At 41.4% G+C, this 27393-nt stretch overlaps 1 protein-coding gene across 2 annotated transcripts; it reads right to left on the bottom strand.

Annotated features, from left to right (window-relative positions):
• Nucleotides 1–217: 217 nt before the first annotated feature.
• adat1 (adenosine deaminase tRNA specific 1) lies at nt 218–27393 on the bottom strand. Of its 2 annotated transcripts, XM_039017396.1 has the most exons (9): nt 27074–27393; nt 26882–26947; nt 26720–26774; nt 26488–26618; nt 20975–21599; nt 20307–20452; nt 9462–9561; nt 9167–9253; nt 218–850 (listed from the first exon to the last, which is right to left on the bottom strand). In XM_039017396.1, exons 1-9 carry the CDS (start codon nt 27213–27215, stop codon nt 718–720), a joined length of 1485 nt encoding a protein of 494 aa, XP_038873324.1. In that variant the 5' UTR covers nt 27216–27393; the 3' UTR covers nt 218–717. The 2 variants fall into 2 exon arrangements, with proteins under 2 accessions (XP_038873324.1, XP_038873325.1); XM_039017397.1 differs by lacking the exon at nt 26720–26774 and having other exon boundaries at nt 27074–27112.

Genomic DNA, 27393 nt, shown 5'->3' with positions numbered 1-27393 from the left:
CTTCCTGAGCGGTATGACGGCTGCGTGGTCCCATGATGTTTATACTTGCGTACTATTGTTTGTACAGATGAACATGGTACCTTCAGGCGTTTGGAAATTGCTCCCAAGGATGAACCAGACTTGTGGAGGTCTACAAGAGGTCTTGGCTGATTTCTTGTTCATCTTTAAAGACAATATATACCAAACATTTTGAATATATGAAAGGTAGCTGGACTACCTAATCAATAAAAACACAAAATGACTCTTTATTATCTGTACTCATTCAAAACAACCAATCCATTTTTAGCAACAGAAAAATATTCAGAAGTAATACTGTAATAATAAAACATAACATTCTGGCAATACAGGAACAAAGACTGTCACACAAATCAATAACGCAGATCTCATGAACATAATGTGAGAATGAACAGATAAATACATTTGAAAAACAGGTCATGCATTGTTCTAGTGGAATTTTAACACATTCCAAGCCAAGTGATTTATATCTGAATAGGCTACGTGGGATACTGACCATGTGAGCTCCAAGCCCTTTCTAAACTCATGTCTTTGCATGTCCTGCCAAAATTAGTCATCGCCTCCTTGGCACATCCACAAGTAAAATAATGCTTCTTGACAGTATGTTTGTGTCCTTTCACCTGTTTTTGGCTATGTCCCTCTAATAATCACACAGCATTCTGTACTAACCGGTTTCTGGTTAGTACACAGTTGTGCTGTGTTTCAGTGAAACTGCAGCAGGTCGCGATCACTGCGGAGCCACAGTGGGAAGGCCTGTGAGCGCAGCTGCAGCGAGGCCTGCTGGTACGACTGAGCCACCTGCTTGTAGTCCCAGTACGTCTGGAGCTCCTTTCCCCTACAGACACAATCAACAAACACAGAACCTCAGTGGCAGTTACCATGGCATATTAACCTCTTAAATCACAAGACATTAGATAAATGAACTATAGAATAAGAATGAGTAATTCTATTTATGTGGAATGAACCCTTGTCATGCTACTGAGGAAATTAAAGATTTTTTTCCAGGGTGTGGAAACATACCCCAAGGATTCCTGTCCTCTGTGGGCATTGTCTTACGTCAGATCGTGTTACTCCTAAGCGACACACTGACGTAAGACACACCCCTGGGCTTTTTCCACATTTTGTTGTGTTAGAGCCTGAATTTAAAATTGATTAAATTCTGATTTTGTCTTAATAATGGCCTTAACACACAATACCCTATAATGTCAAAGTGGAATTAGTTTTTTTATTTATTTATAAAAAGCTGAAAGGTCTTGAGTCAATAAGTATTTGCCACGTAGCACTCACCTCTGTCATCATGAAGTGCTTTGAGGGACTAGTCAAGGATCACCTCAACCTTACCCACCCTAGACCGACTTCAATTTGCTTACCGCCCCAATAGATCCACAGACGATGCAATCGCCATCACTCTGCACACTGCCCTATCCCATCTGGACAAGAGGAATACCTACGTAAGAATGCTGTTCATTGACTATAGCTCAGCATTCAACCCCATAGTACCCTCCAAGCTCATCATTAAGCTTGAGGCCCTGGGTCTATAACCCCGCCCTGTGCAATTGGGTCCTGGACTTCCTGACAGGCCACCCCCAGGTGGTGAAGATAAGAAACATCACCTCCACTTTGCTGATCCTCAACTCTGCGGCCCCACAAGGGTGCGTGCTAAGCCCCTCCTGTACTCCCTGTTCACCCATGCCTCCAACTCAAATCAAGTTTGCAGAAGACAACAGTAGTAGGCTTGATTACCAACGATGATGAGACAGCATACAGGGAGGAGGTGAGGGCTCTGGGAGTGTGGTGCCTGGAAAACAACCTCTCACTCAAAGTCAACAAAACAAAAAGGAGATGATCGTGGACTTCAGGAAACAGCGGAGGGTGCACCCCCCTATCTACATTGAGTGGACCACAGTGGAGAAGGTGGAAAGCTTCAAAGTTCCTTGGTGTACACATCACTGACAAACTGAAATGGACCACCCAGACAGAGATTAATTTGAATTATTTTACCTTTATTTAACTAGGCAAGTCAGTTAAGAATAAATTCTTATTTACAATGACGGCCTAGGAACAGTGGGTTAACTGCCTTGTTCAGGGGCAGAACAACAACCTTTCGGTTACTAGTCCAACGCTCTAACCACTACGCTACCTGCCGCCCCAGAGTGTGGTGAAGAAGGCGCAACAGAGACTCTTAAACCTCAGGAGGCTAAAGAAATTTGGCTTGTCACTTAAAACCCACAAACTTTTACAGATGCACAATTGAAAGCATCCTGTCGGGCTGTATCACCGCCTGGTACGGAAACTGCACTGCATGCAACCGCAAGGCTCTCCAGAGGCAGGAGAGCCCTAACGGATTAAAGGGCAAACTATCCACCCTCCAGCATACCTACAGCACCCAATGTCACAGGAAGACCAAAAAGATCATCAAGGACATTAACCACCCGAGACACTGCCTGTTCACCCCGCTATCATCCAGAAGGCGAGGTCAGTACAGGTGCATCAAAGCTGGGACCGAGAGACTGAAAAACAGCTTCTATCTAAAGTCCATCAGACTGCTAAACAGCCATCACTAGCACATCAGAGGCTGCTGCTTATAGGCATAGACTAGAAATCACTGGCCACTTAAAGGAATGGAACACTAGTCACTTTAATAATGTTTACATAGCTTGCATTACTCATCTCATATGTACTGTATTCTATACTATTCTACTGTATCTTAGTCCGTTCCGCTCTGACATCGCACGTCCATATACACTACCTTTCAAAAGTTTGGGTTCACTTAGAAATGTACTTGTTTTTGAAAGAAAAGCACATTTTTTGTCCATTAAAATATCAAATTGATCAGAAATACATTATAAACATTGTTAATGACTATTTTATCTGGAATTTTCTTAATGGAATATCTACATAGGCGTACAGAGGCCCATTATCAGCAACCATCACTCCTGTGTTCCAATGGCACGTTGTGTTAGCTAATCCAAGTTTATCATTTTAAAATGCTAATTGATCATTAGAAAACCCTATTGCAATTATGTTAGCACAACTGAAAACTGTTGTCCTGATTAAAGAAGCAATAAAACTGGCCTTCTTTAGAGTACTTGAGCATCTGGAGCATCAGCATTTGTGGGTTCGATTACAGGCTCCAAGTCCTTTCTTCTGAAACTCGTCAGTCTATTCTTGCTCTGAGAAATGAAGGCTATTCCACGTGAGAAATTGCAGATCTCGTACAAAGCTGTGTACTACTCCCTTCACAGAACAGCGCAAACTGGCTCTAACCAGAATAGAAAGAGGAGTGGGAGGACCCGGTGCACAACTGAGCAAGAGGACAAGTACATTTGAGTGTCTAGTTTGAGAAACAGACACCTCCACAAGTTCTCACCTGGCAGCGTCATCAAATAGTACCCGCAAAACACCAGTCTCAACGTCAACAGTGAAGAGGCGACTCTGGGATGCTGGCCTTCTAGGCAGAGTTGCAAAGAAAAAAGCCATCTCTCAGACTGGCCAATAAAGGAAACAATTAAGATGGGCAAAAGAACACAGACATTTCTGTTTATATTTTTAATACATTTGCAAAAATTCTAGTCGTGACAAGCTAGTCGTGACTATTTAAAAGTCTGATGGCCTGGAGACGGAAGCTGTTTTTCAGTCTCTCGGTCCCCGCCTTCTAGATGGTAGCGGGGTTAACAGGCCGTGGCTCAGGTGGCTGAGGTCCTTGATGATATTCTTGGCCTTCCTGTGACACCGGGTGCTGTAGATGTCCTAGAGGCAGGCAGTGTGTCCCCAGTGATGAGTTGGGCTGACCGCCCTACCCTCTGGAGAGGCCTGCGGTTGCGGACGGTGCAATTGCCGTACCAGGTAGTGATACAGCCCAACAGGACTCTCTCAATGGTGCAACTGTAGAAGTTCATGAGGGTTTCACGTAGGCATTTCTCTTGTCCAGATGGGATAGTGTGCAGTGCGATGTCGATTGCGTCATTCATGAATCTGTTGGAGCATGCTGCCATCGATCCACAGTTTTTGGTTTGGGTAAGTTCTGATTGTCACAGGGGGAACAACATCCTCTATGCACCTCCTGATAAACTCTGTCACAGCCAGTGTATACGTCCATACTATTCTCAGAGGCAACCCAGAACATATCCCAGTCCGCGTGATCAAAGCAATCTTGAAGCATAGATTCCGATTGGTCTGACCAACGTTGAACCGTCCTTACCTCGGGTACTTCCTGTTAAAATTTCTGCCTGTAGGAGGGGAGGAGTAAAATGGAAGTGGATCTGATTTGCCAAAGAGGGGGGGGGGGCTTGTAGCCATCCCAGAAAGGGGAGTAGAAATGGTCAAGCATGAATAGCAGTGTATAGCATGTTACAGTACAACCATTGAGTTCCAATTTAGGCGTTTATCAATGTTCAAATCTGCCATTTTCAACCCGTACACGGTTTACGAGTGTAAAGGGCTATGTGAGATTGCTTATAACAGAGCAAAAATGCTGTCTACTGGTTTTAAGGTAATTCTTGCAGGGACATGTGGTGTGGGAGAGCTGTTGACTGTACTACTCAGAGGGGGGTACTAGATTAGAGGATGACACAGGAGTGAAAATTCATTCCTGTCCCAATCCGGCAACAGTCCTATAACCCCAGAACTTTCCTGTATTCTCCCGATAAAAATCACTCCCGTCCCCTGATACTTTTTACGCACAGAAATCACTCCCGTCCCCCGCTCATCATGCAGAATCACATTAGTGCAAACCAAGACTGTTCTCAGGGCCGGCCTGGCTGTAGCTAGATACGTTCGAGTCGCGTCAGGACGATTTTAGCTAACCCTAACCCTGTTCCTAACCTGCCACGAAAAGTAACTTCTGCTAGTCAAAACCAGTTCATACACATTGACTGATTTCATTACTTTTCCATGACTTTTAACCAAATTTCCATGACCAACAATTGTCAGCATGACCAACAATTGGTGCTTACTTTTTTATGTACGTATAAAAAGTCAGAGGAATGTGGAATTGACACTGGAAGGCTGCTCTCTGATCCCATGTACCATCTCCTGTCGTTCTGCAAGGCACTTAACCCACCAGAAATCAAAATGCCTGTTAGGCAACGGTATACAACACGTGATCAACGCTCAGTCTGGACTCTGGAGAGCTACTGGGTGTGAAGGCTTTTGATCAAGCCCTGCTCAAACACAGAAACATTCTATCAAGGTCCGGTTGAGCAGCTCATTTCTAAAACGTGGTTTGTTGGAGGGGGACTGGAATAAAAGCTTGCTCTCCTGGAGGATGGTTGACCATCCTTAATTATAACATAGCAACCAAATACGTTTTATGCCTTTTGAAATAATTCACTCCTTCAATACATCAAAGATCAAATGGCTATGGTAGGATACAAATATTTTTATTCAGCTGAATCAAGCCCACAATTTTTTTTCAGGGGATGTACCTTTTCAAGTTTAGTCATATTTAGCTTAGCTACCAGAAGTGTTTACTTTCCAGCCTGACTGGCATCTGTTGAGTCGCAACGTCCCATACATTGGATTCCCTAATCAACTAAAAGTATCTACAAAACAAGTTCTGAAGCCACATAATCCAAAAGGCTACATCAAATCTTGTTTCCTAAAATAACTGTTCGTGATTCACAAATATTTTATTCACATGAATCGATTCACCACGATTGAATCAAATCCCAACTAATACAATGGCAAAGTGAATTGTTTGTTTCGTCAAAAAGAGTTGTTGAAATTAATCATGAATCGTAAACTATAAACTATATTAGACCTACACTTTTTTTTTTTAAACGCTCCATAAAATATTTAAAAAAAAAACTGTTTATGACTGTCAATCCTGTCCCGAACTTTACTATTGAACTTCACTCCCATTCCGGCAAGACACGCGGGAGTCCTGTTCCAGAATCAACCTCTAGCGTAGATGTCTCCCACACTACCTCCGGAGGTAGTGAGAGATTTGAATCTAGATCTGTCTCTTTACACTACACAAGTATCTCTCATTGACCTAGTTTGTGGCATCAAAGTAGTGTAGTGTAAAGATGCCCTTAGGGGCTCTGAGGCCCAGACCCTGCATTTCATCAGCCTGGACATCCACCTCAGTCCTCCATGCCCCGACAACACTGCTTAATTTCCTGTGTCTGAGTTCTCCAGTGGAGAGGCTCTGACTTTAGCAGCAGTGTGTGTTGTGTATATAGCCATGTGAATGGTGTGTGTATAGCTATGTTAATGTATTTTAACTTTTACAATCGTATTAACTGGTAACTTAACCCTTTAAAAAATAGAAAGCACTCATTGGGCATACTGCTCCTATGAACAATTAAAATGTTGATACACTCCAATAGGACAAATAAATCAAGATAATGTTAGTGTGCAGGATATTATTTTTAGTCTTACTCTTCTTGTTGTATAATCCCTGCCATTATAGAAGAGAGCACAGAAGCTGAAAAGACAATTATTTAATGAAAATGGACAACTGTATAAATTCTTAAGTTTTTGAATAAATATGGAATTCCAGTGATGTGAAGGAGTATGCCATAGTTTTTTGCAATACCTACAGGTCTTATAAGCCAGTGAAATTATGTTTATGAGAGGAATTACATTTTAGCATCCCATTACATGGTGTGTGCCTCAAGGATAAAAAAGTGCACTAATAGTGATATTCAGAAGATATGTACCGAGCCTGCTTTTCTTCCTCCAGTATACGGAATTTTCCTTTTCTCCCCAATTTCGTGATATCCAAATTGGTGGTTACAGTATTGTCCCATCGCTGCAACTCCCCTACGGACTCGGGAGAGGCGAAGGCCGAGAGCCATGCATACTTCGAAACGCGACGCTGCCAAGCCGCATTGCTTCTTGACACACTGCTGATGTAAAAGTCAGCTTGCAGTCACCTGGCCCGCCACAAGGAGTCACTAGAGCGCAATGAGACAAGGAAATCCTGGCCGGCCAAACCCTCCCCTAACCCAGACAACGCTGGGCCCATTGTGCGCCGCCTCATGGGTCTCCCAGTCACGGCCAGCTGTGACACAGCCTGTGATTGAACCCGGTTTGTAGTGATACCTTAAGCACTGCGATGCAGCGCCTTAGACCGCTGTGCCACTCGGGAGGCCCCCAGCGGCATGGAATTGAAATAGAAAGTATTGCGTCACTAACAAAGTCCGTGAAGTGTCTTTTAAAATCATTCACTTAACTTATCCAGTTAACCAGGTACTTCCAAAATTTTAAACTGACATTGATTTAAAGTGTGCTTTTCGTCAAATAGAAAATTAAACTCCAAGTCATTTATTCTATGATTGTATTGGCACTAAGATTTTTTGGGACAGATCTTGAGCATTATTTTTAACTGGTTCACCTTAATGGTAAGGATATTTTACTTAATAAATCAGGATTTGGATCAGAACAAAGTATACATAAATAATATTTTTATGATGTATGGTAAATATTTTATACATAAATGTTAGTGGGCTAAAGAAAAATTTAACTTATTGAAATTACTTCTTTTTTTTTTAAACGGGAAAGCAAAACGAACCCTAAATGCTTGTGAAGCCTTACGTATTTTTGTTTAAATGTGTATACCCTTGTGTATAAAGTCTGTACTTATTTTGTATACTGTGTTGTAAAGTATGACTGTATATTTTGTTATATTTGCTGTTATCCTCTCTGGTACAAGTGGGACGCTAGCATCCCACCTCGACAACAGCCAGTGAAATTGCAAGGCGCCAAATTCAAAACAATAGAAATCTCATTATTAAAATTCCTCAACATACAAGTATAATCCACCATTTAAAATATAAACTTCTTGTAAATCCAACCACAGTGTCCGATTTCAAAAAAGGCTTTACTGTGAAAGCACACCATGCGATTATGTTAGGTCAGCACCTAGTCACAGAAAACCATACAGCCATTTTTCCAGCCAAAGAGAGGAGTCACAAAATGCAGAAATAGAGATAAAATGAATCACTAACCTTTGATGATCTTCATCAGATGGCACTCATAGGACTTCATGTTACACAATACATGTATGTTTTGTTCAATAAAGTTCATATTTATATCAAAAAATCTCGGTTTACAGCAACCGCTGTGTCAGATTTCAAAAAGGCTTTACGGAGAAAGCACACTTTGCGATTATGTTAGGTCAGCACCTAGCCACAGAAACCCATACATCCATTTTCCAGCCAAGGAGAGTGTCACAAAAGTCAGAAATAGCATTAAAATTAATCACTTACCTTTGATGATCTTCATCTGGTGGCACTCCCAGGTCTCCATGTTACACAATAAATGTTTGTTTTGTTCGATAATGTCCCTCTTTATGACCAAATACATCCTTTTTGTTCGCGCATTTTGTCCAGTAATTCGAATGCTTAAGGCGCGTGCACAAGTCCAGACGAAAAGTTTTTTTTAAAGTACACTAAAAGTTAGTAGAAACATGCCAAACGATGTTTAAAATCAATCCTCCGGTTGTTTTTGTCATAAATAAACAATAATATTTCAACCGGACAAAAGCTTCGTCAATAGGAAAGGAGAAACAAGAAAGGCGCTTTCCCGATCAGGCGCACGGCTGATGAATGGAAATTTTCACTGGCCACTGATTGAAAGTGCTGTATCTCCCTCATTTTTCAGAGTAAAAGCCTGAAACAATGCCTAAAGACTGGCCACGTGTAGAGGAAGCCACAGAGCCCGTGAACTGGGTCCTAAGTCTTTGTATGGTGGATAGGCTTTCAATGGAAAAACAGCCTTTCAAAATAATAGTACTTCCTGGTTGGATTTTCCTCGGGTTTTCGCCTGCCATATCAGTTATTTTAACAGTTTTGGGAACTTTAGAGTGTTTTCTATCCAAATCTACTAATTATATGCATATCCTATCTTCTGGGCCTGAGTAGCAGGCAGTTTAATTTGGGCACACTTTTCATCCAAAATTCCGAATGCTGCCCCCTAGCTTAGTAAAGTTAATGGATTCTCACACACACAGACATTTGATCTAATATGAAATCATATGCAGGAAATTGATACCTCTCTTAAATTAATGAATCGAATATGTTTGGCACTTCACACAGAGAGCACGCTATCCACTAATCAAACAGAATAAGTGGCTGAGAACAGAATATTTAGAAATTACATTATGATGCCGGCAGTCATCTGTTCTTCTCAGAGGGACAATTACCTTAGAGATTCAGGGAGGTGGGACTTGTCAGTGACAGCCAGCAGTGACAGGAAAGAATGAAATAGTTCCACTTTGCAAATAAGAGACCTGAAAAGACAAAGCCAGGCGTCAATCTGAAGTTCAGGGGACTTAACACAATACAGATACCACTGTGATGAGAGGCAGGCAGCCTGTGCACAGAAGGTTTTGCATAATTCTGGGTTAACACATGAAAAGGGAACTGGTCAGATAGAAATATTTCTAACTTGAGCCTAAACAACAAACCTATTTGTTTTTTTAAAGTACTGGCTGTTACCTTGCTTTTGATGTGCCCAGAGCCTTCTTGGTCACTCCGTGTTTATAGCCATTAGCAGTGACATCTAGTGGCTGATCCGACACAGCGCACCAGCTGATAGCTGAAAACAGGAGAGTTAACATTCATGACTCAATGTAGATGAGCAAATATATCACATAAAACAGACAAGACCCTTAGGCTGAGAAACGATTCGGATAGTTAGAAAGGGCACATGAGGTGAAATGAGATGACAGAGGACAAATAGGGTGAAGAATGAAGAACAAGTTGTTACCTATTGAGACAGTAGGCAGGTTTCCATTGACCCAGGTCATTCAACAAAAGCAATATCGCAAAAAAAACATTAATGGAAACAGCAGCTACAGGAGAACTGGTCTAAAAAATTATGTTAACTATGTTTTTCGAATGAACAATGATTGCCAAATAATTTGAAGGTACGCGGAGCATGTGATATCATCACGTAACTATAAATCTAATTTGTCACATGCTTCATAAACAACAGGTGTGGATTAACAGTGAAATGCTTCCTTATGGGCCGTTCCTAAAAATTCAGACAGAAAGAAAATTGAGAAATAATAGAAAAATAAAACACGTAATAATAGATACACAGTACCGAAACGATGTGCAGGGGTACAGGGTAATTGAGATAGATACAGTGCCTTGCAAAAGTATTCATCCCCTTTGGCGTTTTTCCAATTACAACCTGTAATTTAAATAGATTTTTATTTGGATTTCATGTAATGGACATACACATAATAGTCCGAATTGGTGAAGTTAAATTTAAAAAAATTACTTGTTTCAAAAAAAAAAAAAAAAAAAAAAAAAAAACTGAGAAGTGGTGCATGCATATGTATTCACCCCCTTTGCTATGAAGCCCCTAAATAAGATCCTGCGCAACCAATTACCTTCAGAAGTGACATAATTAGTTAAATAAAGTCCACCTGTGTGCAATCTAAGTGTCACATGATCTCAGTATACACACACACACACATATATACACACACATATATACACACACATACACACCTGTTCTGAAAGGCCCCAGAGTCTGCAACACCACTAAGCAAGGGGCACCACCAAGCAACCGGCACCATGAAGACCAAGGAGCTCTCCAAACAGGTCAGGGACAATGTTATGGAGAAGTACAGATCAGGGTTGAGTTATAAAAAAAATATCAAACTTTGAACATCCCACGGAGCACCATTAAATCCATTATTAAAAAAGGGAAAGAATATTGCACCACAACAAACCTGACAAAAAAGGTCCGCCCACCAAAACTCACAGACCAGGCAAGGAGGGCATTAGTCAGAGAGGCAACCAAGAGACCAAAGATAACCCCGAAGGAGCTGCAAAGCTCCACAGCGGAGATTGGAGTATCTGTCCATAGGACCACTTTAAGCCGTACACTCCACAGAGCTGGGCTTTATGGAAGTGGCCAGAAAAAAGCCATTGCTTAAAGAAAAGAATAAGCAAAACACATTTGGTGTTCGCCAAAAAGGCATGTGGGAGACTCCTCAAACATATGGAAGAAGGTACTCTGGTCAGATGAGCTAAAATTGAGCTTTTTGGTCATCAAGGAAAACGCCATGTCTGGCGCAAACCCAACACCTCTCATCACCCCGAGAACACCATCCCCACAGTGAAGCATGGTGGTGGCAGCATCATGCTGTTGGGATGTTTTTCCATCGGCAGGGACTGGGAAACTGGTCCGAATTGAAGGAATGATGGATGGCGCCAAATACAGGGAAAGTCTTGAGGGAATCCTGTTTCAGTCTTCCAGAGATTTGAGACTGGGACGGAGGTTCACCTTCCAGCAGGACAATGACCCTAAGCATACTGCTAAAGCAACATTCGAGTGGTTTAAAGGGAAACATTTAAATGTCTTGGAATGGCCGAGTCAAAGCCCAGATCTCAATCCAATTGAGAATCTGTGGTATGACTTAAAGATTGTTGTACACCAGCAGAACCCATCCAACTTGAAGGAGCTGAAGCAGTTTTGCCTTGATGAATGGGCAAAAATCCCAGTGGCTAGATGTGCCAAGCTTCTAGAGACATACCCCCAAGCTACTTGCAGCTGAAATTGCTGCAAAAGGAGGCTCTATAAAAAGTATTGACTTGGGGGGGTGAATAGTTGTGCACACGCAAGTTGTTTTTTGTCTCATTTCTTGTTTGATTCAGATTAAAAAATATTTTGTATCTTCAAAGTGGTAGGCATGTTGTGTAAATCAAATGATACAACCCCCCCAAAATCCATGTTAATTCCAGGTTATAAGGCAACAAAATATGAAAAATGCCAAGGGGGGGGGGGGGGGGGGGGATACTTTCGCAAGCCACTGTATGTATATACAGTGCATTTGGAAAGTATTCAGACCACTTTACTTTTTCTACATTTTGTTAAGTTACAGCATTAGTATAAAATTGATTAAATTAATTGTTTTCCTCAATCCACACACTATATCCCATAATGACAATTTGAGCACATATATTAAAAATTTAAAACAGAAAAACCTTACGTAAGTATTCAGACCCTTTGCTATGAGACTCGAAACTGAGCTCAGGTGCATGCCGTTTCCATTGATCATTGATATGATTCTACAAAGGCTGGGCTTAATATAGTGTATAACAGGTTTTGGTAGTGATTCCTATGTTGTTGATGTAAAGAATATTTGTTGGTCCGTGGTGTGTAATGAGGAGCAAAAAGATGCTGCACTTGAAACATATATGAAATTGCTTATTCCAGTTACTAATAAGCATGCACCCATTAAGGGCAAAAAGGAATGGATGAGGCAAAAGGGATGACAAATAAGTCTGGCTGCACAACCAATTGGCAAACGTATTTCAAATGAAGAAATCAGGTGACTCAACTGAATAAAAAGAAGAAACTAAACTATGAAACAAAGATAAATGACAAAGAAGGATTGTAAAAAGTTTTGGAGCACCTTAAATTAAATTTTGGGAAAAAAGACAAACTCAGCTCCATCATTCATTGAATCAGATGCCTCATTCATCACAAAACCAACTGATATTACTTTAATGATTTTTTCATTGGCAAGATGAGCAACCTTAGGCATGTCATGCCAGCAACAAACACTGACACTACACATCCAAGTACACCACCATTCAAAATTTGGGGTCACTTAGAAATGTCCATGTTCATGAAAGAAAAGCACATTTTGTTGTCCATTAAAATAACATCAAATTGATCAGAAATACAGTCTAGACATTGTTAATGTTGTAAATGACTATTGTAGCTGGAAATATCTATGTAGGCGTAGAGGCCCATTATCAGCAACCATCACTCCTGTGTTCCAATGGCACGTTGTGTTAGCTAAACCAAGTGTATCATTTTAAAAGGGTAATTGATCATTAGAAAACCCTTTGGCAATTATATGTTAGCACAACTGAAAACTGTTGTCCTGATTAAAGAAGCAATAAAACTGGCCTTCTTTAGAGTAGTTGAGTATCTGGAGCATCAGCATTTGTGGGTTCGATTACAGGCTCAAAATGGCCAGAAACAAAGTCCTTTCTTCTGAAACTCGTCAGTCTATTCTTGTTCTGAGAAATTATGGCTATTCCATGCGATGAATTGCCAAGAAACTGAAGATCTCGTACAACGCTGTGTACTACTCCCTTCACAGAACAGCGCAAACTGTTTCTAATCAGAATAGAAAGAGTGGGAGGCCCCGGTGCACAACTGTATATCAAATGGTAGGCAACTCTGCATAGAAGGCCAGCATCCTGGAGTTGCCTCTTCACTGTTGACGTTGAGACTGGGGTTTTGCGGATACTATTTAATGAATCTGCCAGGTGAGGACTTGTGAGGCGCCAGCTTCTCAAACTAGACACTAAATGTACTCCTACTCCGCTTTCTATTCTGGTTAGAGACAGTTTGCGTTGTTCTGTGAAGGGAGTAGTAGTATTTGTTTTTCCAAGATGGAAAATTACTGAGGATTATAGTGGACGATATTGCCACTCCCATTTGCCATATTTTTAATTTAAGCCTACTAGAAAGTGTGTGCTACCAAGGCCTGGAGGGAAGCAAAAGTCATTCCGCTACCTAAGAATAGTAAAGCCCCCTTTACTGGCTCAAATAGCCGACCAATCAGCCTGTTACCAACCCTGAGTAATCTTCTGGGAAAAAATGGCGTTTGACCAGATACAATGCTATTTTACAGTAAACAAATTAACAACAAATTTTCAGCATGCTTATAGGGAAGGACATTCAACAAGCACTGGACTTACATAAATGACTGATGATAAAGGATTGTGGGATCCGTCTTGTTAGACTTCAGAGCGGCTTTTAACATTATCGATCATAGTCTGCTGTTGGAAACACGTATGTGTGTTATGGCTTTACAGCCCCTGCTATACTATGGATAAAGAGTTACCTGTCTTTAATGGAAGCTTCTCCAACATAATCCAGGTAGAATCAGGAATTCCCCAGGGCAGCTGTCTAGGCCCCTTCATTTTTTCAATCTTCACTAACAACATGCCAATGGCTTTGAGTAAAGCCAATGTATCTATGTATACGGATGACTCAACACTATACATGTCAGATACTACAGTGACTGAAATGATTTGCAACACTTAAAGAGCTGCAGTTAGTTTTCAGAGTGGGTGGCAAGAAATAAGTTAGTCCTAAATATTTCTAAAACTAAAAGCATTGTATTTGGGACAAATTCACTAAACCCTAAACCTCAACTACATCTCGTAATAAATAATGTGGAAATTGAGCAAGTTGAGGTGACTAAACTGCTTGGAGTAACACTAGATTGTAAACTGTCATGGTCAAAACATATTGATGCAGATGTCTGTCCACAATAAAGCGATTCTCTACTTCTTAAAATCACTATCAACAAGGCAGGTCCTACAGGCCCTAGTTTTGTCGCACCTGGACTACTGTTCAGTCATGTGGTCAGGCGCCACAAAAAATAACTTAGGAAAGTTGCAATTGGCTCAAAACAGGGCAGCACGGCTGGCCCTTGGATGTACACAGAGAGCTAATATTAATAATATGCATGTCAATCTCTCCTGGCTCAAAGTGGAGGAGAGATTGACTTCATCACTACTGTATTTATGAGAGGTATTGAAATGTTGAATGCACCGAGCTGTCTGTTTGAACTACTGGCACACAGCTCGGACACCCATGCATACCCCACAAGACATGCAACAAGAGATCTCTTCACAGTCCCCAAGTCCAGAACAGACTATGGGAGGCAGACAGTATTACATAGAGCCATGACAACATGGAACTCTATTCCACATCAAGTAACTTAAGCAAGCAGTAAAATTAGACTTAAAAAACAGATATGACTACACCTTATGGAACAGCGGGGACTGTGAAGCAACACAAACATAGGCATAGACACATGTATACACACGCACTATAGCATACGCACTACACACACACACATGTATTTTGTACTGTAGATATGTGGTGGTGGTGGAGTAGGGGCCTGAGGGCACACAGTGTGTTGTGAAATCTGTGAATGTATTGTAATGTTTTTAAAATTGTATAAAGTGCCTTAATTTTGCTGGACCCCAGCTAATGGGGATTCATAATGAATACAAATACAACTTGATTGGAGTCCACCTGCGGTAAACTCAATTCATTGGACATGATTTGGAAAGGCACACACATCTATATAAAGGTCCCACAGCTGACAGTGCATGTCAGAGCAAAAACCAAGCCATGGGGTCGAAGGAATTGTCCGTAGAGCTCAGAGACAGGATTGTGTCGAGGCACAGATTGGGAAAGGGTACCAAAAAATGTCTGCAGCATTGAAGGTACCCAAGAACACAGTAGCCTCCATCATTCTTAAATGAAAGAAGTTTGGAACCACCAAGGCTCTTCCTAGATCTGGCTACCTGGCCAAACTGAGCAATCGGGGAAGAAGGGCCTTGGTCAGGGAGGTGACCAAGAACCCGATGGTCACTCTGAAAAAGCTCCACAGTTCCTCTGTTGAGATGGGAGAACCTTCCAGAAGGAGAACCATCTCTGCAGCACTCCACCAATCAGGCATTTATGGTAAAGTAACAAGACAGAAGCCACTCCTCAGTAAAAGGCACATGACAGCCTGCTTGGAGTTTGCCAAAAAGGCACCTAAAGGACACTCAAACCATGAGAAACAAGATTCTCTGGTCTGATGAAACCAAGATTAAACTCTTTGGCCTGAATGCCAAGCGTCACGTCTGGAGGAAACCTGGCACCATTCCTACGGTGAAAAATGGCAATGGCAGCATCATGTTTTTCAGTGGCAGGGACTGGGAGACTAGTCAGGATCGAGGGAAAGAGGAACAGAGCAAAGTACAGAGAGATCCTTGATGAAGGAGGGGCTTCAGGACAAGTCTCTGAATGTCTTTGAGTGGCCCAGACAGAGCCCAGACTTGAACCCGATTGAACATCGCTGGAGATGACAGAGCTTGAGAGGATCTGCAGAGAAGAATGGGAGAAACTCCCCAAATACGGGTGTGTCAAGCTTGTAGCGTCAAGAAGACTTAAGGCTGTAATCGCTGTCAAAGGTGCTTCAACAAAGTACACAGTAAATGGTCTGAATACTTACGTAAATGTGATATTTACATTTTGTATTTTTTATAAATTAGCAAAAAATAAAAAATAAAAAAGGTTTTTGCTTTGTCATGGGGTATTGTGTATAGATTGGTGAGAATAAAAAACAAACAATTTAATACATTTTAGAATAAGGCTGGAAAAGTACTAAAATGTAGAATTAGTCATGGGGTCTGAATACTTTCCGAATGCACTGTACCGTCAAAAATAATATCCCAATATGTAACTGAAAATATATGGCAAAAATGCAGAATGGTGTTAATTGCCTGTAAACAGCATGGGGAGGATGATTTAAAAAAACATTTAATCATGTAATATATGGCCTACTGATTATTTCTCACTATCTACTTGCGAGCTACTCATTGACAGCCTGCGAGCTACCGGACATGCAGTTGTTTGCTAAGGTGCAACCTTTGGTAGGCTGATGGAAGGCTACACAGAGTCTGCGCTACAGCAAAGCCTAATCAGACATGCCATTGCACATCATGGTTCTTACAAGCAAAGTAAAATTATAATGAATTCCCTTATGGTACACGCAGCTCAAATGATATCTAACAACACCATTGGACCAACACCATCGGACATGAAATAATGATACAAATCTAACAGCACAACAAAACAGATACAATTATTTTGCAGGTGCCTTTTCCTTTTAAAACACCAGTGGTGTAACTAATGCTTTCTAACAGCACTGAACAAAAAAGAGAGGTCAAACCAATTAATCTAGGCAACGGGGGGGAAGGGGTTCCAAATATAATCTGTAAACCAAATATAACACCAATTATTTATTTATTTTTTATTTCACCTTTATTTAACCAGGTAGGCTAGTTGAGAACAAGTTCTCATTTGCAACTGCGACCTGGCCAAGATAAAGAACAGAAATTCGACACATACAACAACACAGAGTTACACATGGAATAAACAAAACATACAGTCAATAATACAGTAGAAAAATAAGTCTATATACAATGTGAGCAAATGAGGTGAGATAAGGGAGGTAAAGGCAAAAAAAAGGCCATGGTGGCGAGGTAAATACAATATAGCAAGTAAAACACTGGAATGGTAGATTTGCAGTGGAAGAATGTGCAAAGTAGAAATAGAAATAATGGGGTGCAAAGGAGCAAAATAAATAGATACAGTAGGGGAAGAGATAGTTGTTTGGGCTAAATTATAGATAGGCTATGTGCAGGTGCAGTAATCTGTGAGCTGCTCTGACAGCTGGTGCTTAAAGCTCGTGAGGGAGATAAGTGTTTCCAGCTTCAGAGAATTTTGCAGTTTGTTCCAGTCATTGGCAGCAGAGAACTGGAAGGAAAGACGACCAAAGGAGGAATTGGCTTTGGGGGTGACCAGTGAGATATACCTGCTGGAGCGCGTGCTACGAGTGGGTGCTGCTATGGTGACCAGTGAGCTGAGATAAGGCGGGGCTTTACCTAGCAGAGACTCGTAGATAACCTATAGCCAGTGGGTTTGGCGACGAGTATGAAGCGAGGGCCAACCAACGAGAGCGTACAGGTCGCAATGGTGGGTAGTGTATGGGGCTTTGGTGACAAAACGGATGGAACTGTGATAGACTGCATCCAGTTTGTTGAATAGAGTGTTGGAGGCTATTTTATAGATGACATCCCCGAAGTCGAGGATCGGTAGGATGGTCAGTTTTACGAGGATATGTTTGGCAGCATGAGTGAATGATGCTTTGTTGCGATATAGGAAGCCGATTCTAGATTTAATTTTGGATTGGAGATGCTTAATGTGAGTCTGGAAGGAGAATTTACAGTCTAACCAGACACCTAGGTATTTGTAGTTGTCCACGTATTCTAAGTCAGAGCCGTCCAGAGTAGTGATGCTGGAAGGGCGAGCAGGTGCGGGCAGTGATCGGTTGAATAGCATGCATTTATCAATGTTGAAATTATGTGGTGTGCCCTGTGGAATTTTTTATCCACGTTCTAGTTTTTTGTTTAGTGTGATGTCATTACATCAAGCTGTTTTAAATTGTCACAAGACCGTTAAATGGAAAGGCACTGTAGCAGGCAATTGTCACATCTATTTTCAATGCGAAAAATTTATTATTTCTAAATTATTCGATTATTTCTAAAAATTAAAATCCCATTGCAGTCAAACATCTTTTTTTCCCTCTTTTTTACATTATATTGTACAACAGCTAAAACTAACGCCGTAAACGTGTGATTTTTTAAAATTTGTGTTATTTCCTGATAGTTGCTGGTTGGAAATACAATCTACACAGGAACTTCTAATCAACAGGTTTGCATGGGCGGGAGTTTCAGCTTTCCATGGTGACATCAACATGCGGTAAATTGGTTAATAGACCAATGACAAAGAGTTCCAAACCTCTCTGCCAATAACAGCTAGTTTTCAGTTTCCCCCTCCCCACTCAGACCACTCCCAAAATGTTAGCTAAAAAGCCATTTTTGCCCATTTTAATGGACATCTATTATAGAGGTTGACCAATTAATCGGAATGGCCGATTAATTAGAGCCAATTTCAAGTTTTCATAACAATCGGAAATCGGTATTTTTGGACACCGATTTTGCCGATTTAATCTTTATTTAACTAGGCAAGTCAGTTAAGAACACATTCTTATTTTCAATGAGGGCCTAGGAATGGTGGGTTAACTGCCTCGTTCAGGGGCAGAATGACAGATTTTTACCTTGTCAGCTCGGGGGATTCAATCTTGCAACCTTACAGTTAACTAGTCCAACGCTCTAACCACCTGATTACATTGCACTCCACGAGGAGCCTGCCTGTTACGCGAATGCAGTAGAAGCCAAGGTAAGTTGCTAGCTAGCATTAAACTTATCTTATAAAAAACAATCAATCAATCAATCATAATCACTAGTTAACTACACATGGTTGATGATATTACTAGTTTATCTAGCGTGTCCTGCGTTGCATATAATCGATGCGGTGCATATCGTTGCTCCAATGTGTACCTAACCATAAACATCAATGCCTTTCTTAAAATTAATACACAGAAGTATATATTTTTAAACCTGCATATTTAGCTAAAAGAAATCCAGGTTAGCAGGCAATATTAATCAGGTGAAATTGTGTCACTTCTCTTGCTTTCATTGCACGCAGAGTCAGTGTATATGCAACAGTTTGGGCCGCCTAATTTGCCAGAATTTTACGTAATTATGACATAACATTGAATGTTGTGCAATGTAACAGGAATATTTAGACTTATGGATGCCACCCGTTAGATAAAATACGGAACGGTTCCATATTTCACTGAAAGAATAAACGTCTTGTTTTCGAGATGATAGTTTCCGGATTCGACCATATTAATGACCTAAGGCTCGTATTTCTGTGTGTTATTATGCTATAACTAAGTCTATGATTTGATAGAGCAGTCTGACTGAGCGGTGGTAGGCAGCAGCAGGCTCGTATGCATTCATTCAAACAGCACTTTCCTGCGTTTTGCCAGAAGCTCTTCGCTGTGCTTCAAGCCTATCAACTCCCGAGATTAAGCTGGTGTAACCAATGTGAAATGGCTAGCTAGTTAGCGGGGTGCGCGCTAATAGCGTTTCAAATGTCACTCGCTCTGAGACTTGGAGTAGTTATTCCCCTTGCTCTGCATGGGTAACGCTGCTTCGAGGGTGGCTGTTTTCGTTGTGTTCCTGGTTCGAGCCTAGGTAGGAGCGAGGAGAGGGATGGAAGCTATACTGTTACACTGGCAATACTAAAGTGCCTATAAGAACATCCAATAGTCAAAGGTTAATGAAATACAAATGGTATAGAGAGAAATAGTCCTATAATTCCTATAATAACTACAACCTAAAACTTCTTACCTGGGAATATTGAAGACTCATGTTAAAAGGAACCACCAGCTTTCATATATTCTCATGTTCTGAGCAAGGAACTTAAACGTTAGCTTCCTTACATGGCACATACTGCACTTTTACTTTCTTCTCCAACACTTTGTTTTTGCATTATTTAAACCAAATTGAACATGTTTCATTATTTATTTGAGGCTAAATTGATTTTATTGATGTATTATATTAAGTTAAAAAAAGTGTTCATTCAGTATTGTTGTAATTGTCATTATTACAAATTAATAAATAAAAATCGTCCGATTAATCGGTATCGGCTTTTTTTGGTCCTCCAATAATAGGTATCGGTATCGGCGTTGAAAAATCCTAATCGGTCAACCTCTAATCTATTACACTAAGGTACTTAATTGTTAAACATAAATTATTTTTGATATTGCCATAAAAAAAAGCCTGCATTGGGCCTTTTAGCTACAGACCGGTAAAAAGTCTCACCTGCGCCACAAGGTGAGACTCTGCCCTTGCCGGGCTGATGATTGTGCTCAGTCTGTGCCTGGCTGTGAGCAAACTCCAGGCTGGACTGCAGGAGCTCTGGAGGCTGCACTCTGAAGCCAGCAGGCAGGGCTGTCACCTCAGAACACCTGTAGAAACACAGAGGAACCAATCAATCACTTCTAGTTATACTAAAATCTGCTTAAACAGAGAGGTCACGAATCACTATCTGTTTCCCTAACCAAACAGAAACATAAAAACACAAATATGGGACAAAAAAAGGCAGTTTGCAAGGCTATATCATTAACAGGTTATAGGCTTTGCTCCTTTACAGTTCACACCACCAGGGCTTAGTGAGCAGCCATGTAACATGATGAGCCACCAGAGATGGTGGTCAACAAAACCACAGCTGGTGGCTCACACATACAACACGTGTCAGCAAAGAGGCCGAACAGGACATTGACGACATGGTGGGAATTTAAACATTGGTGTCCCTCCCACTCAACTGTAACCCTCTGTATTTACTAACAAACTGTACTCATACCCCAGCTGCCCCACCTTCACATTTAAACATCTTCTAACATCTTCTCTCAACTTTCCATTATTCTTACTCTTTCAGAGTCCTAAACCCTTAAAGGTATCCCCCTTTCCATATGTAGTAGCTAGCTCACCTGGTGATCAGAGCTCTCTGCATGGTCTGATGGCTGTATGGACATCTCCCCACCACTATTGCGCTGAAGTAGACTGCCCCCTGTAGGTAATGGGAGAGCAGCGCACCCTGGAAACCTAGCACTGCCCACCTGGCAAGCTTGTCACTGCAAGAGAGAGACAGAGTGGGCTCCCCCCGACCAGGCTTCACTCTCAGCAGCCCAGTACTGTGGTACCCTAACCCGGGCTGAAGGGGATCCTCTGGTCCTCCAGGGACACACTTAGCACCTGTCCGGTGTATGTCCTGTAGAGACTGTTGTGTCAAAACATTGTCCCTTTGTTTTAACACCACGTTGGTCAGCGCATTCTCCCCCGCCGGCCTTGGACTCTCTGCAGGGGCCTGTGCAGAGCTCTCAGTAAGATTTTCAACCAGGCTCCCACCACACTGTAGCTCATCCTCTGACTTCTCCGGTTCTTCTAATCGAGGATGCTTATTGATCCCATCAGTCTGTGTCTCCGCTCTGCGTTTCAGGTTCACTCTTTCTGCTTTTTCATTGGTTCCATTGGGGATTATCGCATCTGCCTTTATTGGTTGGCAGGGTTGGGATTGGCGGTCAATCATCATGGGAATGATGGAGGCATCTCCACCTGGAGACATAACAGCGAAACATACTGATTAAGCATATCAGCTCTAACAACTTCTAGCCATCATAGGAAACTGGTATGTCAACTATGCATGCATATATGTATATATAATGCTAGCAAACACATAACTCAGTTGGAAATTGGGGAAAACAAACATTCTTTCCCATTGACCCTCATTGTAATTGTTAGATTACTTGTTAGCACTGTCGGAACTAGAAGCACAAGCATTTCGCTACACTCGCAATAACATCTGCTACGTGACCAATACAATTTGATTGACCCTCATTGTAAATGAGCCAACTTTGTCGTAGAATTTTTGTTTTTTTACAGAAATAAAAAAACATGCAAAAAAGGTTCTGCAAGAGCCCTGTGGCTTAAGGCTATTCGATGTGGAAGAGCGGGAAAAATGTGGGGATCCAGTGTCCAAGTAGGCTACACGTAGCTGTGTGGAAAACATTGCATCACTGGTATGACATTTACCTATTTTATCATAGTGTGGGGTTTTTATAAGGTTTTTTGACATGCTGGATGCCTCAATGTCCAGCGAAGTTCCCTCAGATCACGTCGGGGTCACCAATTGTTAAGGAATTCTTATCACTTTACAAGGTCCCTGTAACACCTAAAGATTTTGCAATTGTTTTAGGTGCCATTCCCTCAGGTGTTGCTATGTTATTCAGGAACGTGTCAAGACCTGACCCTCAGAGCCTACCTTCTATTGACCCTGTTGACTCATCAGTAGGAAAGATTTGTTTCTCTTTTGGTCCATTCAACAACTGAGCGATACGAACCTTGTTTCAGCAGGATGTTGTATCTATACCTTATGTCATGCCTTATTGGAATGGATTTATTGATAATATCTGTTGGAACAAAATTAAGGAAGTTTCCTTTAAAATTATTCATAAATACTATCCTGCCAACCACTATATGAAGAAGTTTAAGGAAAACATCAAAATCAGTATTGCATATTTTTTGGCATTGTATTCATGTAAGAAAACTGTGGCAAGACATCAGTAGATTTATAATTGAACACATTTATGAAGATTTTACACTATTGTGGAGAGATGTACTGCTTGGATTCTTTACATACGATAGAAATAAGCTGAAACATTTTTATGTAATTAATTTCATTATTCTTTTGGCCAAATTTCATATACACAAATGTAAATTTACAAACAAAAAAACACATTTTCTTACCCTACAAAAAGAAATTGAACTGTATTTTAAGACAGTTAAATACTCTAACAAAAAAGCTGTTAGAATTGTAAGTGTATGTATGTCCCTTAAGGTCCTTGTGTAATTGTAATGTGATATTGTACCCCCTAGCTCGATTGTCCATTATATATAATCTGTATATACTTGTGTTCCCTTATGTACTTTCTGTATTGTTTTGTTGTTAATAAATAAAAACATTTTAAAAAAGGTTGGTTGTATTTTCTATAAGGAAAACGAGCAGTACATTAAGACCATTCTACATTCTTCTAATATGAAAGCTGTTAAAACAATCAATGTGTGTTTCTTTTAAGGTCTTTGTATAATCAGCAATTTGTTGTACCCCCCTAGCATATGTTAGTATTGTCTATGTACAGTGAGGAGAACAAGTATTTGATACACTGACGATTTTGCAGGTTTTCCTACTTACAAAGCAAAAATCCAGAAAATCACATTGTATGATTTAAGTAATTAATTTGCATTTTATTGCATGACATAAGTATTTGATAAAGCAGAACTTAATATTTGGTACAGAAACCTTTGTTTGCAATTACAGAGATCATACGTTTCCTGTAGTTCTTGACCAGGTTTGCACACACTGCAGCAGGGATTTTGGCCCACTCCTCCATACAGACCTTCTCCAGATCGTTCAGGTTTCGGGGCTGTCGCTGGGCAATACGGACTTTCAGCTCCCTCCAAAGATTTTCTATTGGGTTCAGGTCTGGAGACTGGCTAGGCCACTCCAGGACCTTGAGATGCTTCTTACGGAGCCACTCCTTAGTTGCCCTGGCTGTGTGTTTCAGGTCGTTGTCATGCTGGAAGACCCAGCCACGACCCATCTTCAATGCTCTTACTGAGGGAAGGAGGTTGTTGGCCAAGATCTCGCGATACATGGCCCCATCCATCCTCCTCTCAATACGGTGCAGTCATCCTGTCCCCAAAGAATGATGTTTCCACCTCCATGCTTCACGGTTGGGATGGTGTTCTTGGGGATGTACTCATCCTTCTTCTTCCTCCAAACACGGCGAGTGGATTTTTGACCAAAAAGCTCTATTTTAGTCTCATCAGACCACATAACCTTCTCCCATTCCTCCTCTGGATCATCCAGATGGTCATTGGCAAACTTCAGAGGGGCCTGGACATGCGCTAGCTTGAGCAGGGGGACCTTGCGTGCGCTGCAGGATTTTAATCCATGACGGCGTAGTGTGTTACTAATGGTTTTCTTTGAGACTGTGGTCCCAGCTCTCTTCAGGTCATTGACCAGGTCCTGCCGTGTAGTTCTGGGCTGATCCCTCACCTTCCTCATGATCATTGATGCCCCACGAGGTGAGATCTTGCATGGAGCCCCAGACCGAGGGTGATTGACCGTCATTGAACTTCTTCCATTTTCTAATAATTGTGCCAACAGTTGTTGCCTTCTCACCAAGCTGCTTGCCTATTGTCCTGTAGCCCATCCCAGCCTTGTCTACAATTTTATCCCTGATGTCCTTACACAGCTCTCTGGTCTTGGCCATTGTGGAGAGGTTGGAGTCTGTTTGATTGAGTGTGTGGACAGGTGTCTTTTATACAGGTAACGAGTTCAAACAGGTGCAGTTAGGCCTCCCAGGTGGCGCAGTGGTCTAGGGCACTGCATCGCAGTGGCCTAGCGTCGTCCGGTAGGGAGGGTTTCGGCCGGTAGGGATATCCTTGTCTCATCGCGCTCCAGCGACTCTTGTGGCGGGCCGGGCGCAGTGCGCGCTAACTGAGGGGGCCAGGTGCACGGTGTTTCCTCCGACACATTGGTGCGGCTGGCTTCCGAGTTGGAGGCGCGTTGTGTTAAGAAGCAGTGCGGCTTGGTTGGGTTGTGCTTCGGAGGACGCATGTCTTTCGACCTTCGTCTCTCCCGAGCCCGTACGGGAGTTGTAGCGATGAGACAAGATAGTAATTACTAGCGATTGGATACCACGAAAAATTGGGGAGAAAAGGGGGTAAAAAAAATCAAATAAAATAAAATAAAAAAAACAGGTGCAGTTAATACAGGTAATGAGTGGAGAACAGGAGGTCTGTGAGAGCCGGAATTCTTACTGGTTGGTAGGTGATCAAATACTTATGTCATGCAATAAAATGCTAATTAATTACTTAAAAATCATACAATGTGATTTTCTGGATTTTGTTTTAGATTCCGTCTCTCACAGTTGAAGTGTACCTATGATAAAAATTACAGACCTCTACATGCTTTGTAAGTACGAAAACCTGCAAAATCGGCAGTGTATCAAATACTTGTTCTCCCCACTATATGTACTTATTATGTATACATACATTTCTACATTGGTAATATTTTTTTTATATATATATATATATATATATATATATATATATATATATATATACACTGCTCAAAAAAATAAAGGGAACACTTAAACAACACAATGTAACTCCAAGTCAATCACACTTCTGTGAAATCAAACTGTCCACTTAGGAAGCAACACTGATTGACAATAAATTTCACATGCTGTTGTGCAAATGGAATAGACAAAAGGTGGAAATTATAGGCAATTAGTAAGACACCCCCAAAAAAGGAATGGTTCTGCAGGTGGTGACCACACACCACTTCTCAGTTCCTATGCTTCCTGGCTGATGTTTTGGTCACTTTCTAGCTGGCAAAATAAGTGAGCTAGATGTTTTATGTGTACTGCCATACGTTGATAACATATCCAAGTTTGTCACTGGTATGGGCTAGTAAATATCCTAAAGCTAGCCATCTAGACAGATAGCCGCAAGCTAAAACCAGGGAGATAGGGAGGAGATAATTCACTTTGTTTCATCTGCTGCTTGCTTGATAATGTTCACTCATAACATGTAATTGATTAAATTAGATTTGTATTCTATAAAGATTGTAATTGTGTCAATATGTTGTGAATATTGTAGAAAAATCCTCACAGCTGTTTCCCATACTAAAACGTGAAGTACAATTTGGTGCGCACCAGTTTACCATGTACAGTATGCTCACTGTGTGAGTCATCAAAATTGCGATCTTGCGTTTGGGCCTTTCTGGCAGTCTTTGTGGTTTTTATATGCGGGTAGCATGAATTGTCAACTAACAATTTTTCAAGCTAGAACCCATGTATACTAGTTATTATAAACTGAGTAGTTTGAGCCCTGAATGCTGAAAGCCGTGGTGTATTTTGGGCTCCCGAGTAGCGCAGCGGTCTAAGGCACTGCAACTCAGTGCTAGAGGTATCACTACAGACACCCTGGTTCGAATCCAGGCTGTATCACAACTGGCCGTGATTGGGAGTCCCATAGTCCCATAGTCCCAACTGACTTGCCTATTTAAATAAAGGTTCAATATCAGACCATATACCACAGGTATGATTTTTAAAACTTTTTACTGTTGTAATTACTTTGGTAACCAGTGTATAATAGCAATAAGGCACCTTGGGGGTTTGTGGTATATGTCCAATATACCATGGCAAATGGCTGTATCCATGCACTCTGCGTTGCGTCGCAATCAAGAACAGCCCTTAGACATGGTATATTGGCCATATATCACACCTCCTTGGGCCTTATTGCTTAAATATACAGCACCAATTACATAAATATCTGATGGGGTCCATTATCTGCTACCTGGACTTTAATACTGACTGGGACTATAAGGCCTATAGTTCTCATGAACAACAAAATGGCAAACAACCAAACTCACATGGTGTGTGACTTGTGAAGAACAGGAAAGACACCCCTGACTGCACCTTCCACTTTCCCATCTCCTCTCCCTGACAAAACACAGTGCTGCCTTGCCCACATACTGCCATCCGCAGCTGCTCAGTCAGATACCTGCACAAACAAAGTAGGCTTATGTTATTATGGGTAAAACATACATACACACAAACAAATGTCACTAACATGTCTTACTCTCATGCATGACACACTCTCACCTAATGCAACCCCTCCTGGCAATGACTTCTGCATGGCTGTCATTGAGCACATCTCCTGATTGGACGAGAAAGTGAGTGAGCCACTACCTGTCTATGCCTTGTGTGTGTGTGTGTGTGTGTGTGTGTGAAAGATAAAGTGTGTGTGTAGGTAGGTATACCAACCCTTTGAGCTCATGGCAGAGCGCCCAATACACTTAGTGCCAGTTCCCAATGACACTACCTCCTCAACTGTGAAGGAGATAAAACAGCCTTATTGTACTGACATTCATTCTGGTAGAAAATCAAGTACGATATTTGTATTAACATGAACTGAAGGGGATGACGCAAAGCTAAAGACATGCATTTATATTTCACCTTTCTCTTGATTCGGGGACACTGAACACTTTACTACGGCGGCCAAAAGCGTCCACTCCCTGTCCGGCTCGGGCTTTCCTCTCTTGGGCAACTCGCTGAAGCGCTGATAGCACAGTTTGGAAATCTCATCGGCGGTCCACATACTGCAGCGAGTTTTAAACAAACTAGCTATCTGGTTAACTATGGTGGCAGCAGCCTGTTGTGAAGGTACGTAAAGTTAATAAAAAACGGTTATTCGTAGTCTCTCTTATATTTGTATTTTAACGATACAGTCAATATTCATTGCATTACACACATTCTTATTTGCACACATGACATGC

Source organism: Salvelinus namaycush, chromosome 21 (assembly GCF_016432855.1).
Source record: "Salvelinus namaycush isolate Seneca chromosome 21, SaNama_1.0, whole genome shotgun sequence".
Classification (NCBI taxonomy): domain Eukaryota; kingdom Metazoa; phylum Chordata; class Actinopteri; order Salmoniformes; family Salmonidae; genus Salvelinus; species Salvelinus namaycush.
This window is presented reverse-complemented; position numbering and strand designations above follow the sequence as displayed.